A 16644-nucleotide genomic window follows, 5' to 3' on the forward strand; every position below is an offset into this window, starting at 1 on the left:
GCCTGGGATTTGAACCAGTGGCCTTTTGGTTCATAGGCCAGCACTCAGTCCACTGAGCCACACCAGCCAGGGCTAAGCTCTTGATTTTGTTTAATTGGTCTGTATATGTTTGGGTTTTTTTTTCCCCTAAAACATACTGTTTTGATTACTGTAACTCTGTAGTATAGTTTGGAATCAGACTGTGATGCCTCCAGCTTTCTTCTTTCTCAAGATTTCTTTGGCTATTTAGTATTTTTTTGTGTTTATATGGTTCCATATACATTTTAGAATGATTTGTTCTGGTTCTGTGAAATACATTATTTAAATTTTGATAAGGATCATAGAATCTGTACATTGCTTTGGGTTAGGATGGACAGTTTAATATTAATATTCTTTAATCCCATGAGCATGGAATATCTTTCCATTTCTTTGTGTCTGTGATTTCTTCAGTGTACAGGTCTTTCACCTTCTTGGTTAAATTTATTCAGATGTTTTTTATTCTTTGATGCAATTGTAAATGGTATTTTTGTCTTAATTTCTTTTTTTAAAGATTTTATTTATTTTTAGAGAGAGGGGAAGAGAAGGAGAAAGAAAGGGAGAGAAACATCTCTGTATGAGAAATACATCTATTGGCTGTCTTCTTGTCCAACCCACTGAGCCACACCAGTCAGGACAAGTCATTTTTTGTTTGGACTTAGGCTGCAAGTGTCCATTCCCCACTCATGTGCTTATTTACATAAGTGAATCTTTTTGGTAAAAGAAATGGTTCCATGGTCCAGTTTCAGTCTTATTTAGTATTTTTCCTAATTTTAATCTGATTTCAGTTGAGGTTTGCCGATTTCTAATTGGCTTGCTGCTCATTTGTTAATGGCTCAGTTTACTGAATGTGTAGCAGAGTTTTATTGCCACCAGAAGTTATGCATTGCAGCTTTTGAGTTTGCAAAAACATTGTAGTCTGTTTGCATATGCCAGAGGAGGTACTCGATAATTGTTTACTTAATTAATTAATGTAAAAAATCTTTTTTGAGCCCTGGCTGGTGTGGCTCAGTGGATTGAGCACTGGCCTGTAAACCAAAAGGTCATCAGGGCACATGCCTGGGTTGCATGCTGGTTCCCAGGTTGTGGGTGTACAGGAGGCAGCTAAAGGATGTTTCTCTCCCTTTCTCTCCCTCTCTTACCCTCTCTCTAAAAAAAGTAATAAAAATTTAAAAGTGTTTCATTTGAGGAGACTTTTTTTTTCTAAACAAGAATTGTGGTTGAATGACTTTCTGGAGACTTTGTATTAAATTGCATTTATCTTAATTGCAAAGAAGTTAATTTTTCTTAGTGAAAACATGTGGATCACACCCCTTTTCCCTTTGGAAGGGAAGGTAATTCGAGGACAGTATTGAGGACAGTACCGAAGCTGATGAATCAATGTTAGAGTACACACATTTAAATATGCATTCAAGTCTGTTAGTATGAAATATTATTTTAGGACAGGAAGTTTTTGTTGGGGCATATCGATAACCTTTATATTAATAAAGTTTCAAAAATAAAGTTTTGAATAAGGCTTATTTTTCCTCTAAAGGTCTGGACCATGGCTAGAGGATAAAGGACATGTTGATTCTGAACTTTTGAGTATGACCAGAGCCAGCTTCAGAAGCTGGGTTATCTGAGTCACTTGAATAACTACACTGTGTTGAGTGGTGTTCAGCTGCCACCAGGCAGCTGTTCAAAAGAACTGTAAGGTAAATTAAAACGGAGCTCGAGCAGCTGGACCTAATTGGCCTGGCTCTCCATGTAGAGTGGGTCTGTTTTATGTGATTAAAAAATACTTGTTTATGGACATGATTAGAAATAACAACTTTACATAGAAGACTTCTGCTGTGTCTGATATTTAAAATCTAGTTTATTTCAAATGTGTGGCTTTTAAAAGTCTGCATTAAGTTTGTCATATCAACATTATGTTTTGGATGGATTTTTCCATAAGCACACATTTCTCCAACAGACTTGACTCATTTAATAAGCATTTATTGAACACAAATTCTTGCCCTTGTCCACTTTTATATATGTGCAGTATTATAATCCTTGGCAAATTTTATGGAAATGACATTTAATATTCAGAAACTAACTTTATATAGCTTTCTCTAGGTATGTAATTACTTCACCAACTATGTAATTATTTCACCAACTAAGAGATCATCTATAATTTAGTTCTCTTAAATTGAATTGCTTAAGGTAGCTCTTTGTACCTGTATTTCTGTATGTGAGAGTCGAAGAACAAGGACAGGAGTACCTGAGAAAATACTGGCCCTTGGAAATTGTGGCACTTGTAAAAGAGGGACACCCACCCCCAGCATGCGTACGGATCCTGTCCTGAAGATAACACAGATTCCGTGTTCCTGGGTACATTGTGGGTGTTGCAGATACACTGACCTCAGGGATTTCTCGTGTGGTTGTGCTACTGGCCAAACTAGGCACTTCATTCAGCTGAGTACTTGTGATATAAACTGAGTAGCAGTGTGATATTTTAATTGCTTGTTATGACTGGTGAAATTCAAACTACTGGTAACTTGAAATGAAAGCTAATTTTGTTTACTAAGGGAGGAAATTCTTAATTAGGATAGAGTGTCAAGTATATTTTATAAAACTTTTTTTCTTGCCTGCTGTTGGCATTTTGGTCCTTCTGTAAATACAGGCCCTGGCTGGTGTAGCTCAGTGGGTTTGAGCACAGGCCTGTGATCCAAAGGGTGACCAGTTCGATTCCAAGTCAGGGCACATGCCTGGGTTATAGGCCAGGTCCCTGGTTGGAGGTGTGCAGGAGGCAACTGATGACATACATCAATGTTTCTCTTTCTCTCTTTTTTTCATTCCTTTCCCCTCGCTCTAAAAAATAAAAAAAATAATAAAAGTTTAAAAATAAACACAGCAAATGAGTATGTTTTTAAAAATTATATTCATTGCACACATTTTGAATGTTAGATTCACATACTGAATTTCTGTGACAACACAGGAAGGTCTCCTTATCTTGAGGTAGGAACACCGTACGTAGTTTAGTAACACTGAACAAACCTAATTACGAAATACAGTCAAAGATAAGTGCCCGCCAACCCCTGGAGTCCTAAGTTGCTGTGAGCTCCGGGGCATGGTCGGGTGTTCCTCTGGCTCACGGGAGCGCTCAGCCACTGCACGTCGGGGTTTAGGGTGTGTCCGGGGTTTAGGGTGTCCGTCTGCCCGTTTCTGCACTGTGACCCTGTGCTGATAGTTGGAGCTCAGCTTCCTGCATTACATTCAGTGAGTGAAAAATAGTCGTTAGAAACTATGACAAGATTATGTTTAAGATGTTAACTTGCTACATGGTCTTGGTATTGGCATCTTCTGTGGCATATAAAACTCATTGATTCTTGGTTTCTTATCGGATGAAGATGAGCGTAATCTTAAGCATTTTTTCATTATCTAGCTTCAGAAATTGGCAGACAATAGGGAGGACATCTAGGAATGCAACTCTTAGAGATTATAAAAGGGTCACAGTTATGTTTTGGTTTTTTTTTTGGTAGGAAAAGACATGATAACAAGTATTTTACATAACAAAAGCAGACCTTTTTTTTGGTGGGGGAGTGTATGGGAAGTTTCTTGAGCAATAATTACACACATTATTTATGCAGAAAATAAATGAATAAGTCATGACCTTTGCCCTCAAAGAGTTCTTAGATTCTGCAGGTAGCTAAGTGCATGCACCAATATGGATTTGTAGAAGTGTAATATGTGTGTGCAAGATGCAGCCATAGTATCCAACTCTCCTCTTACCCCTGGGGCCAGAGCTTGCAAGGTTAGCTTTCATTTGCAGTTTTAAGCACATTTTCAATTCTGATTTGTATCTTCCTAGTTTGTTCAGTAATGTGAAAGTTACAGCTTTTTGAAAGAATTCATAAAGGAACAATGTATATATTTTTAAAAAATTTTAAATCCTCACCTGAGAATGTTTGCTGATTTTTCATATGTTGTTGTTGTTGATTTTTTTAAGAGAAACATGGATGTGAGAGAACATTGATCAGTTGCCCCCCCCATATGCAACCTAGGTATGTGTGCTGATCCAGGACTGAACCCACAACTGCGTGTGTGTGTGTGTGTGTGTGTGTGTGTGTGTGTGTGATGATGATGCTCCAACCAAGCCACACTGGCCAGGATGGAACAATGTATTTTTACAAAACAACAATGGTATAAGTAACTAAGAACTTGACATCAGATTTCAATTGGTACCATCAGGTGGCTCAAGATCACAAATTACTGGCATATCCTACTCATCCCCTACTCCTCCACTCCCTCACGTACCTGGTCTTGCTTTTTGTTGAAGAAATCACCATATTCTACTCATGTGGGTGCGCTGTCTTAATTTTTGGCTTCTCGTATTTCCTGTACTCCCAAGATGTTGCAGAGTATCTTTACTTGTGGTGTAGCATTTGGATTGGGAACCGTGTGTGCATAGTATTCATTAAATCAGTGAAATCAGACACAGAACATACAGTAGCCTGTGGAGTTGGTGTGATGGTGTGTGTGTGTTTAATTCAGTGTCCTTGGCGGGCCGTTTGGTTTCTGGGAAGCGCAGGTTCACGCCCCTGCCACGAGGCAGGCACTACACTGAGCAGTTCCACATTGTGGTCTGAGACTTACATGTTAGACAGAGGTGCAGTGGGATTTTTTGTAATTGTTAAGTAATTTTGAGTCACTACCTCTTGTAAATATTGTGTAATATGTAAATTTAAAAAACCATACGCATCATAGTATGTATCCTGCCCAGCTCTGGTCATATATCTATTAGGGGTAAAATAATAGCTCCGCCACAAGCATTGATTCTGTTCTGCGGAGCCCCCCCCGCCCCAGGGCCCAGCGCTTGTAGGAACTAGGCACCTTTTTTGTTGATGTAGATTAAGGATTGTATGGGATTTTTTTAAACAGTTGATTTTTCTTTCCCCTTGAAACTAGTCTTCGGTGAAAGGCTGCCATCTTGTGGTTTTTAGCAATACAGGATTTGAGAAAATGTGATATGACTGCCAAGATTTTATGTAGTTATTTTTTTATAATAGCAAAATGAATGAGAAATGAATACTATTAAATCTTCTCTTTGAATTATACTTGCTTATCCTGTGGGCAGATTTATTCATTTTATTTTAATATTACAGAATGTTTCATTTCTATTCATGGAAGATCCCTCTTTTAGCCTACTCAGACATCGGTAGTAGAAATACTCTTTCACAAGTGCAGTTTTAATTAAGAACAGGTGTTGAGAACTCTGATATTAAGGCTTATCCAGTGTCACTAATTAGTAATAATAGAATAATTTGCGTGGAAAATAGTTTTTTTAAGATGCAATTATTTGACAAAATATATCCAGAGGAACCTTAATTTTATAATATGGAACTCCGTTTAACAAAAAGTGATATTTAAAAGAAAAAGAAACTTCAATTTGGTCCTCATGTTTGGGAAGTTAGTAATATAAACTGAAATAATTAATTTTTTCTTCAAAAAATCAGTGAGACCCCAATTTATAGTTAGGAAAGTCTTAAAATCACCTCTTATGTGAGGAATGGGACATGCTTGCAAACTTGGGGCCAGTTACTTCTATGTCAAGGGAGTTTCTGTGGGACATCGCCAAGTTGAGAGCGAGCGAGCGAGACATCAGTGTGACGGAAACAGCGCCGTGATGCCCCTACACGCCTGCACTGGGGATCGAACCCACAGCCTAGATGCGTGCCCTGCCTGGGCATTAACCTGCAGCCTTTTGGTGCACAGGATGGCGCTCCTACCAACCGGGCCTCTGGGCTGGGGCTAAGATTGCTTTTTAATATAACTTTATTTCATTTATTTAATCTCATTTTATATCTTGATTTATGTCTCCTGCACATCTTGGTTTATAATATTCATTGTGTTTAAAATAATAAATATTAATTTCTTCAGAAGTGTATTCTTACTGACACACGAAATGCCTCTGTAGAGGACAAGGAGGAAATGTGTCCTCAGAGGCAGCAGGAGTCTGGTATTGATCGTATGGACTTCTACGAGCTGGAGTCATTGGTAATCACAGAAGGGCAGTCACTGGAGGGAAAGTGGTTATCTTTGAAAAACTCTAGATATAATGCTCCTGAATTGCTCCCCTAATTCAAAAAAAGAACAAGATTTTATGTATTTATTTTTAGAGGGGGGGAACACAGGGAGAAAGGGAAACATCAGTGTGAGAGAAAAACATCAATCAGTTGCCTCTTGTCTGCACCCTGGCTGGGAACCGAACCTGCAACCCAGGCATGTGTCTAGACTGGGAATTAAACCCGCGACCTTTTGCCTTGCAGGACGATGTCCAACCAACTGAGCCACACCAGCCAGGATGCTTCTCTGACATTAATAGATGATGGCAGCTTTTACATAAACTGCCTCTTCGTCTCCCCCAGAGCATGGAGGGAGAAGGCCTCGAATCAGGGGTATAATTTGATGTCTTGTGCTCTTTCAAATGTCTTACAGCTATGCCAAGAAGGAATCGGATCTGAATGGAGCCCAGATGAAGCTTCGCGAGTATGAAGCAGCACTGAATTCTAAAGATGCAGCTCTGGCTACTGCCCTGGGTGACAAAAAATGTTTAGAGGGAGAAGTGGAGGACCTGAAGGATCAGGTTGCCCAGGTAACGTAAAGTCTGCTCTTGAGCCCTCGTGGCACGTCAGTTGACTCAATTGGTTGATTGATTTTTAAGTTTATTTGTATATTGTATTTTTTAAAATGTAATAATTTGATTACTTTAGGCTCATCTGATAGCATCCAGGTAGCTAATACTCAAAGCACCTTCACTTTTTGGTCATTGTATCTTGATTTTGTTTTTCTTCCTCTCTGTTGTCCTTACACTCTTCTGTTGCTTGCTCTGGAAGCCTATTTCATTACTGTGACAAAATGCAGAGAAGGGAAAGAGACAGTGTCATAACAGTGTTCTGCACCCAGGGAAAAGGAAAGTGTGAAAGGAAAATGAAAGAGGTTTCTGTTCCCTCCCTGTTGCCGGGCCCCCAGTGTGAGAGGGGTTTTGCTGTGACACTCTGGGTGGGACCAGCGACGAAACACACAGGGAAGGATGAAGGTTGTAACGAGGGACTCCTGTGCGTTTGTACATATATAGAAGTTGCAATACTCGATTGGGTTCAATCCATAGGCATCAATTAAGTTCATTACTAAATGATTGCTGTATAATTTTCATGAATTCTTTTTCCTTATGGTAGTTGGAAGCCTCCTTAACTGCGGCCAAGAAACAACTTGCTGATGAAACTTTACTTAAAGTGGATTTGGAGAATCGCTGCCAGAGTCTGACTGAAGACTTGGAGTTTCGTAAAAACATGTATGAGGAGGTAACTATATATAAGTTTACTTTTCCAAGGAATGAAGGGGTCCTGAAAGGCTTTGCTGTAGCTGTATATGTAAATGGGAGGAATTTTGTTGGTAAATTTTTCAAGGTACTGCTGCTAAAAGGCTGGGTGAAGAATTCCAGCTGTTACAGTCAATGGGTATGATTTACTTCATTTGGCTTATAAAGGCTTAGCCACAGCAGTTAATTGCTGTCAGCCCGTTTAAGCATCTGTATTAGTTATGTATTGCTGCCTAATATTGCTCCAGAATTAGCAACTTAAAACCACAGACCTTTATTATCACAGTTTCTGAAGGCCAGGATTCTGGGAGCAGTGTAACTGATGGCCATTTACGTCCCAGGGTCTCAGTGAGGTTGCAGTCAGGCTTTTCCCCCTGCAAGAGGCCACTTCCGAGCTCATTCGCAGGCCGCTGGCAGGAGCTGTGAGTTCAGCCTGGGCTTCTGCAGAGGGCTGCTCACGGTGTGGCTTCCAATGAGTGGGTGATGAGGGAGAGAGTAAGAGCAAGACCGAGGCCTCATTATCTTCTGGAAGCTAACGCCAGAAGCGATTCGCCCTCACTCTTTGTCACACGTAGTGACTGTGACCAGTGTGAGAGGAGGACACAGGGTGTGCACCCCTGGAGGCAGCGACCGTTGGTACCTTCTGGAAGGCTGGCTACCCAGAGCATTTGCAGTTCACATGTGCGAATTTTAAACTATCATTTACAAGCTTAGCCTCTGTGGTTAAGCCTTGGAGATTGAAGGCAGTGAGTGTTGCCAAAAATTAAGTAATAAAATTGGAGAAAGGGGAATGTGTATACCCTCAAAATTGAAGAGGGTTGGAATCAACCCAGGGTAGACATACAGTTAAATAATTTTGGAAACAGTGTCTAACAATGACTTGAAAAAATAGGCATTTATTGTATACATTAATTTTTTATTTGGAAAAAATATTAGAAATCTGACCATTTTTATAATGAAATAGTATTAAAACAAGACAGGTATTGTTGGGGTAAAGTGGACACTCCTGAGCATTCAGACTTTGGACAACTCTTGAGTCGGTTCTTTATTAAAAATGAAATACCAATACCCGCTATTTTTCCTTCAGAGGACAGTGAGAATCAAAATGGAATATTGCGTATGAAAGCTCCTTGTAAACTGTAGTGACAGATATAATTGTGGGCTACAGTGTTGCTTTAGAAATGGAGATATGTTTATATTAAGTTGGCCACATTTTTGTTTTGTTAAAGTTGTTGGTGATCTACCACCGCTTAGTTCTGATGATGTGTGTGGGCTCCTGCCTCTTCACACTGTTGGGCGGCATCTTTTTAGTTTTTGCCTTATTTGAGAATGAATTTAAAATATTCCTCTTAATTTTTTTCAAATGGAAGGTATAATTCTATTCAATAAGTTTACCATAGTTATGTATTAAGGAACAGGTAAGGGGGCAAAAAAAGGAAGGAGAAACCCAGAAAGAAGAGGGAGATAGAAAAAGGGCAAAGTTATTAGTATGTGCTCAATGTTAGTTGAACTAAAGCCTTCATTTGCGTGTTTTCCACTTTCTTAATTAGATGCGAGCCCTGGGAGGTTCATAGCAGAGCTGGAATTTGAACTTGGTTTTCTGATTCTGACTGGTGCATTTTCCTCTGGGAAGAACTGTGCCAAAAAAGCAAGGCAAGGCGTAGGAAAACACTTGGAGTAAGATGACACAGAAACAAGAACTTCAGTGGGTTATATCCCCCTCTTGTGGCCTCTTTAATTACTGTCATTAAAGACAACTGTGTTCAGAGTTGGAAGCCGGAATGGAAACGTTATTCTTAGACTTGTGTCCCGAGCCATTCTAGTTTTGGATGGTTCTTTAAAACACAAAGCACAGGATTATGCCTACATTTCTATTGTTTAGTAGTGAATCGTCATGTATTCGAGATAGTAAAGTAGTAATTGTTAGTATGATTTTGTATCAATTGATATTGATACCTTAGCACCAGCTCTTAAAATAAGTCGTGTAAATTAGCTTTCTCTGCCCACTGTTGCATCTTAGTATGTCTAAGAAAATAGCTTCGTTGTGTACACATTTTCTAGTTGAAGCTGTCCCAACAAGTTTTTCATGTGGACTTTTTTCCAGAGGTGTTTTAGGATCATCAATATGACAATTTAGAGAAACAGTCACTATTCAGTACACATACATAGTCATCCATGATTGCATGGTTCTTTAGTAAACTTTCCGTGCCATTCCTTGCCTTCAGAGAAATGAATAGCTATGCAACTAAAAAGAAAGAAAATTCCCAGGGCTCAAGATGCTACCATTTCTGTTACTAGTTCCATCTCAAAAATCTCGTTTGAAAACGAAGGCAAAAAAAGCGTGTTCACATGCCTGCCCTACGATAGACCTGAGGAGGTTGGTTCCTGAAGCTTCAGGTGGCTGTCAGACTTGCACGGGTGCAGCTGTGGTGTGTAACTTGGTTTTATATAATTTCCCCGCCCCAGGAGATCAACGAGACCAGAAGGAAGCACGAAACTCGCTTGGTGGAGGTGGACTCTGGGCGTCAGATTGAGTACGAGTACAAGCTGGCTCAGGCCCTGCATGAGATGAGAGAGCAGCACGATGCCCAGGTCAAGCTGTACAAGGAGGAGCTGGAGCAGACTTACCACGCCAAGGTAAGCAGCCTCCCCTGGGAACTGGCCGCACCTCTCCACCGCCGCTCACAGTTCCCCGGAGAAGATGGCTTGGTGTCTGTGTATTCTCCTTTTCTTAAATGAATTCCCTTGGTCTTCATAAATATGGAAAATGGATTTGTAAAAAATAGCAGTTATCTATAAAGTAAACATTACCAGAAATTATTCAGAGATAGTCAGGTTATTCTAATTTTGTATGAGGTGAGGGTTTATCTCTGTCACATTGATCAGTCATGTCATGTTGTAGTAGTAAAACCCAAGCCATTCGAAAATCGTTTTCTTCCAATAACAAGTACTGACCATGCTGAACTGCATGTGGTCTGACCTCAGGTCATCATTGTGCACAGGTTGTGACCACCACACTGGGGCCTTTTGTGAAAAAAGGCCAAATGAAAAGTCTGATATTTCTTCCTCTGACACTTTTTTATATTTAAAAAGTATTATAGACACTTCCCACTTGTATTAGCAGACCATGCAGAAATTCATAAAATCCCAATAAATACAAGCTTTCCTAGTAAATACTTTCACCCCAGTGTGTTAAATGTTACATGATCTGATTAAAAAGAATTATTAGCGGAAGACTTAGAAAATTGGGATCATAGGCATATCGAAAATAATTTCTATTGCATGGCCTTAAACTGGTCATGTTGCTTTTAATCCATTTTATGAAGCAGCAGTTGGTTGGTGGATAGGAGAGGTCTTTTGACCACCACACTCAGCTGTCCAGCACTTCCCCAGTCCTGGGCATTGTACTGGGCCGTGGAGGAGCCAGTGTTTGGGCCCATCACCTGGACTGCGGTCTTAGAGGGACCAGGGAAGAGACGACACAGAAAGTGTGCCCGAGACACGTGTACAACAGAATATTATGGGCATTCGGAGGGACAGGATAGTGAATCTACCTGAGGAGCTATTTTTTTGCTTCTGAAAAAAAGTGTTTCTGTCTGGTTTTGAATAATTTATCAGTGCTCTCTTCCTATTTTCTTTATATTTTGTGGTTGAGGGATATGTGATGTTTGTTTTCCCCCCAACGTCACTGTGGTTAAATTGCTACTGCCCAGTCTCCTTATTAGTTGTGGTGTCTGAGATGTTAGTGATATAATAGATGAAATATTGAAGTCATAAACTTTGGGTAAAGACCCAGGTATATTAGCTCATGCATTAAAACACAGTAATTTTTGCATGTCTGCCAACTTCCTGTTTCATCAGCCAGTTACCAGCAGGGCTTAGGTTTGAAATGAAATTACCTTAAGATGAATCATGCTTCCTCATTCATTTGTTCTAATTCAGCACATAAGACTGACTGGTTTGCTGCTTCTTTTAGCTCGAGAATGCCAGGCTAGCATCAGAGATGAATACTTCTACTGTCAACAGTGCCAGGGAAGAACTGATGGAAAGTCGTATGAGAATTGAGAGCCTTTCATCTCAGCTTTCTAACCTACAGAAAGAGGTGAGTACCTTCCCCTAAGCAGAATCGAAGTTGAACTGCAAAGCCGACCCCGCCATGGTAGTCTGTGGGGCTTCGCTCTGCCTGGTGCCGTGTTTAGAGAGCGTAGAGTTTTTCTGCACTCTGGTTTTACAGTGCTCCCAGGATTTTTCCTTTTTTCATTGCTTCTTCCAATCAGAAGACTGTTATTCTTAAACTAATAGATTACCCAGAGCTAAGGGAGTTGTCCTTGAGAAGCAGGCTGCTGATTTATCCCAGGTCTTACCCCAGGACCCAGGTTTTCTGCCCCACCCAGCAGCCTCCTCTCCACACAGTGCTCTTCCCACCAAACTCCTTTTTCATTCACACTGGAAGGCACAATGAAGAAAAACATGCAAAGATTCTTTGTGGGCGGTAAGTGCTTTGTGTTTCTCTAGACAAGTTCTCGCTCAGGAAATAGCATTAATCTGTGTATTAAGAATTTAGTGACATCCATTCATTGGTGCAGCGAGTGACAGAGGACAGTGCTGCGGGATGTGCTGTGGGGGTTCCTATCCTTACGGGATGGTGTGCTCTCAGTGTAGCTCACGCAGGCGCGCACGGTGCTTGAAGTCTGTTCTGGTCTCAGGGCGACGCTGGGGGCACAAAGCGCATGTGCAGTCACGGGGTGCTCGGTGCCTCGTCATCGGCTGCTCGCCCCAGCTACTTGGGAAGCGCTTCAGCTCCTGCTCGCTTCAAGGGAGGAAATCTCGCTGTCTTAAACTTTCCACATAAGACTAACTTTATCTGATTCTTGATTAAACCTTTATTTTTCTTATTATTTTATTTTTAGTAAAATCTTTTCCTGCTTATAAAATGGAAAACATTTATTGCAGGAATTTAGAAAACAAAGCAGTGACTTACATAAAATGGAGTACTATAAAAAATTAGAAGTTTTTACACTGCCCATATGTGTACTTTGTTACTCACACAATAAATATAAAGATTATTTTAGACCTGTTTTTGTCCTGTTAGTATTTTGAAGTTTTATGTGACAGTTAAGCTGAAGGACCTTTGGGTTCACTGGGTCCAACCACAGACTGGCTGAGTCGGGTGACTTGCCCGAAGACTGCAAGTCCCGCTTGACAAGTGGGTTTCTCTCCCAGTTCCCAGTTTTTCACTTTACACCTCACTCATTCACTTCAAAGATTTCCTTTTAGGAATATAACAGATAATCTTTTTTTTAAGTAAGTATTTTATTTACTTTTAGAGAGAGGGGAAAGGAGGGAGAAAAAGGGAGAGACAGATCAATGTGCAAAGACAAACATTGATTGGTTGCCTTTCATAAACCCCCAAGTGGGGATTTAGCCCACAATCCAGGCATGTGTCCTCACTGGGAATTGAACCAGTTACCCTTTGGTTCACAGGCCAGTGCTCAATCCACTGAGCTGCAGTACCCAGGGCTCAGGTTACTTGATTTTAAATGGTGTTAGGCACGGCCCAGGGGATTCTTGGAGCAAACTCCTTAGGAAACAGGAGAGGAGCACCTCCTTCGACCAGAATAGTTTTAAATTTCTCTGTTGTGGGTCTGGGAGTAGGGATCTTTTCCTCTGTTCTTTCCTGGTATCAGATCTTACGATAAACAGTATATCTTGAGGAATATCTTTATTAAATTTTAGCCTTAGAAAGATCACTAAAGAGACATAAGCCATCTTTCTTGGTATTTTCCTATTGTTCGTCTGTTTAGTAGTGTTTGTTGTTGAGTCATATCGGTTTCATCACGCTGCCTGTTAGGCCACAGTGTTTCCTTTCAGGGATCTGACTCACGTTAGCAGAGTACAGTGCTTCTTAAATTGTATTTAAAATCGACATAGCCTTTAAAATGCTGACTTTAGAAAATATTTTAAATACTAGATGGTAGCAGTATTATGTTTTGGAATTAGGAATTTCATATATTGCATTTCTATGTAGATTTTTTTACTTTGGCCAAATTAATTGGTTGGTCAGAAGTCTCTTTGACTTGCAGGGATTTCCAGCGGCACTCTGAAAGCATATCTAATTTTTGTTTTTCTAACACCCAGACTTTGGAAATTGCTTTTGCAGCTACAGCATAATAAACTAATACAATAAACTGTTATGTACTACAAAATAAAAAATCCAAGACCAGTAGAAGTCAGTCATAAAATATTAGAGTCAAAGGTATTACAGATAATCTGGTTAGACCTCTTCATTTTGTAAACGTGGACACTGGTTTAGTGAGCGCCAAGAGTCTCCTAAGTTGATAATGGTAGAATTGGGCAGAAGAATCTAGGTCTGTTTTTCATGTTGCATTCTATGTATTTCACTAGATAACAGCTATAGTGCAGCTATTTAAAATATAATTGAAATATTTGTACTTCAACTACAAAATAATCCAGGGTAAACCTCAAAATAAAACATTTTTATGCCTACATTTTGATTTTTCCCCCTTAAAGAACTCTGTAGCATCAGAGGCAGACAAATAGGGACACTTTGGGCTTTACACACCTAGGCTCAGGCGGGTCATCTCTAAACCTTGGGTAGCTTATGTCTCCCACCAGCTCCTTTAGGTCCCTCCTGCTGCCCGTGCTGTGTGGCTCCCACATGGGACTGCCGTGAAGGGACTGATGGAAGAAGAGGCGTTTTGAGTTTAGATATTTTTTCTTTTGGAGGAAAGAAAATATAAGAGACCTGAGAGGAAAAAAAATAGTTTAGAGCATGTTTTTCTGCAAATGCATGTAAATGCAAGTTCTTGGAGGCAGGGATTATGTTTGGTATCACTCTGAGATGAGTGCCTGCTTCTGCTCTAGAATGTCAGACGCCACTCTGAATTGTAATTGATTGATTATCCTTAAAACAACTTTTTTACTTCGGCATAATTTAGATTTACTGAAGAGTTGGAAGGATGGCGCAGGCAGTTACACCGTCTCTCTCACCCCGTTTCCCCCCTTGGTTGGCACTTTGTTACTCGTGTTTGGGTTTCATCACATTTCCTGTCACTGTCGACCACATCTCCCCAGTCTCTTCTGGTCCATGAGAGTTTCTCAGGCTTCCCTTGTTTTTCACGACCATGGCAGTTTTGGGGAGACTAGCTGGGCATCCCATACAGTGTGCCCAGTCTGGGTTTGTCATGATTAGACTGGGGTCATGGGCTTAAATGCCCTTCTCATTACATCATGTCAGGGATTACATGACATCCATGCTGTGTCATGGGTGATGTTAACCTTTGTCATTGGTTATGGTAGTGTTTGCCAGGTTTCTTCACTGTCAAGTTGCTATTTTCCCCTTGCCATACCTTGTTCTTGAGAAGCAAGTTGCTCAGTGGCGAATCACTGAGTCCAGCCCGCTGTCAAGTGTGAAAGAAGGGCAGGAATTCAGCTCTACCCCCAGAAGCGGGACAATCTACGTTTATTAAGTGGGATGCTTAAGTAAAGGTTTGTTTCTTCTTCCCCTGTTTATCAATTAATTCGTTCATTTGTTTATATCAGCATGAACTATTAGATATTTATTTTGTGCTGTGGGTTATAATCCAGTACTCCATTATTTTATTGGCTCGGATTGTTCCAGCGTTGGCCATCAGTAGTTCTGTCCGGTGGGCTACTGTGCCCGGAGCACTGCTTTGCTTTCTGGTACTGTCAAATGGAAGATGCTGCAGGCCCAGCTTGTATTTTTTCTGCCCTCTTGAGGGCAGAGCTAGGTAATACATGTACATATGCTAATCTGCGTGTGCACACTTATTTGTCTACCTATATTTATATTAAGCTAAACACAAGTTCATACTGATGTCTCCTACTCATATCCTGTACCTCAGGGCTCATTTTAGGCTTATTTCTCGCTTACCTGTAATTTTTCTTTCTGAGAGTAAGAAACCTGGTTTCTGCTATCTTGTTTACTTATTTGTTCAACCCCCGTACACATAAAAAGCAGTTTAAAATTTTTTTACCCATACTCCTGTGAGAAATAAATCTACTATTTAGAGTGTAGTGTTCCTGCACAGTGCAGAGCTCCTTCTCTATCTCCAGTTTTCCAGACTTAATTTTTGTACCAGGTACATTTCCATCCTGCTCCAGTGCAGCCGTTTGTGATTCCAGGGGCTAAGCTGTGTCCATCAGTCTTTGTGAGTTGGTTACTTTGTCACTCTCTGAGGCTACTGAGATGAATAGAAATACAGAATATATTGGAGAAATACAGAAGAATAATTACCTAGTGCAGCACAAGGTTTCTAAGGTGAACTTTCTGGTTTAGGATGTGTGACTTCTCCTTTTTTAAACATCAGATGTGAAGTGTTTACATTTACAGTGGTGTTTTACAGACCGCACTGTGCTGCGTGGTTTTGACGTGCCGACCGAGTGTGAGCAGGCACGGCCCCTGAAGGGACCGCGGGGATCCCTTTTCTTTGTTCCCGACACAGTTCCAGCAGTTCTCTAAAACCTACGCCTGTTCCTTTTGTCCATGAGTTTCTTTTCAACTCGAGACTTTTGTTAATTTATACTTCTGAGCTCAAAGGCTTGTCGGGGAGCCAGGCTTGACTTTTATTAAGACCACAGTTTAAAATTCTATTTGGCTGAATACAGAAAAATTATATGTATGTTATAACGCATTTGATTGATATGTCTTTGTTTTGAGGAATTTTATAAGCCAAAACTTCCCTGCGAGCTGTGTTTTTATCAGAGGAATTTTGGTTTTCAGTTTCTTAAAATCAAAATCTCCCTTCGTCTGTTAGATGTTCCTTAGGGTTCTATTTGTTTACTAGTCCAGGAGGTGGTTTATGGTTTAAAATAGCTGCCTTGTGCGAGTGTGGGAACGTTCCTAGAAAGTAAATGCGTTCGCTTGCATCCGAAGTCTAGAGCATGTTTGGAGAGGATTCAAGAGTTGGAGGACTTGCTTGCTAAAGAAAGAGACAACTCTCGGCGCATGCTGTCTGACAAAGAGAGAGAGGTGGCGGAGATCCGGGATCAGATGCAGCAGCAGCTGAGCGATTACGAGCAACTGCTTGATGTAAAGTTAGCCCTGGACATGGAGATCAGTGCTTACAGAAAACTCTTAGAAGGTGAAGAAGAGAGGTGAGTAACTTACGTGCCTCCCTACCTCATAGTCTCCTCTCTGCCCTGCCCCTTTGTTTAAAAAAAGGTAGATAGGATTGAGCTTTATTTTAAAACAATTAAGGCAACTTTATGTATTTTCTGTCATTTCTTTTAACACCTAGCTGTTG

General features: G+C 40.5%; 1 protein-coding gene across 1 annotated transcript in view; it reads left to right on the top strand.

The window, feature by feature from the left end:
- LMNB1 (lamin B1) overlaps positions 1-16644 on the top strand; it is a 48278-nt gene that overhangs the window by 18385 nt on the left and 13249 nt on the right. The window contains exons 2-6 of the mRNA XM_037138220.2: positions 6475-6631; positions 7215-7340; positions 9824-9994; positions 11334-11459; positions 16275-16495. Of these exons, the coding sequence (XP_036994115.2) occupies positions 6475-6631; positions 7215-7340; positions 9824-9994; positions 11334-11459; positions 16275-16495 (801 nt within the window). The remainder of the gene's footprint in view (positions 1-6474; positions 6632-7214; positions 7341-9823; positions 9995-11333; positions 11460-16274; positions 16496-16644) is intronic.

This window comes from Artibeus jamaicensis, unplaced genomic scaffold (genome assembly GCF_021234435.1).
Source record: "Artibeus jamaicensis isolate MK-2021 breed Jamaican fruit bat unplaced genomic scaffold, CSHL_Jam_final contig_402, whole genome shotgun sequence".
Lineage (NCBI taxonomy): Eukaryota > Metazoa > Chordata > Mammalia > Chiroptera > Phyllostomidae > Artibeus > Artibeus jamaicensis.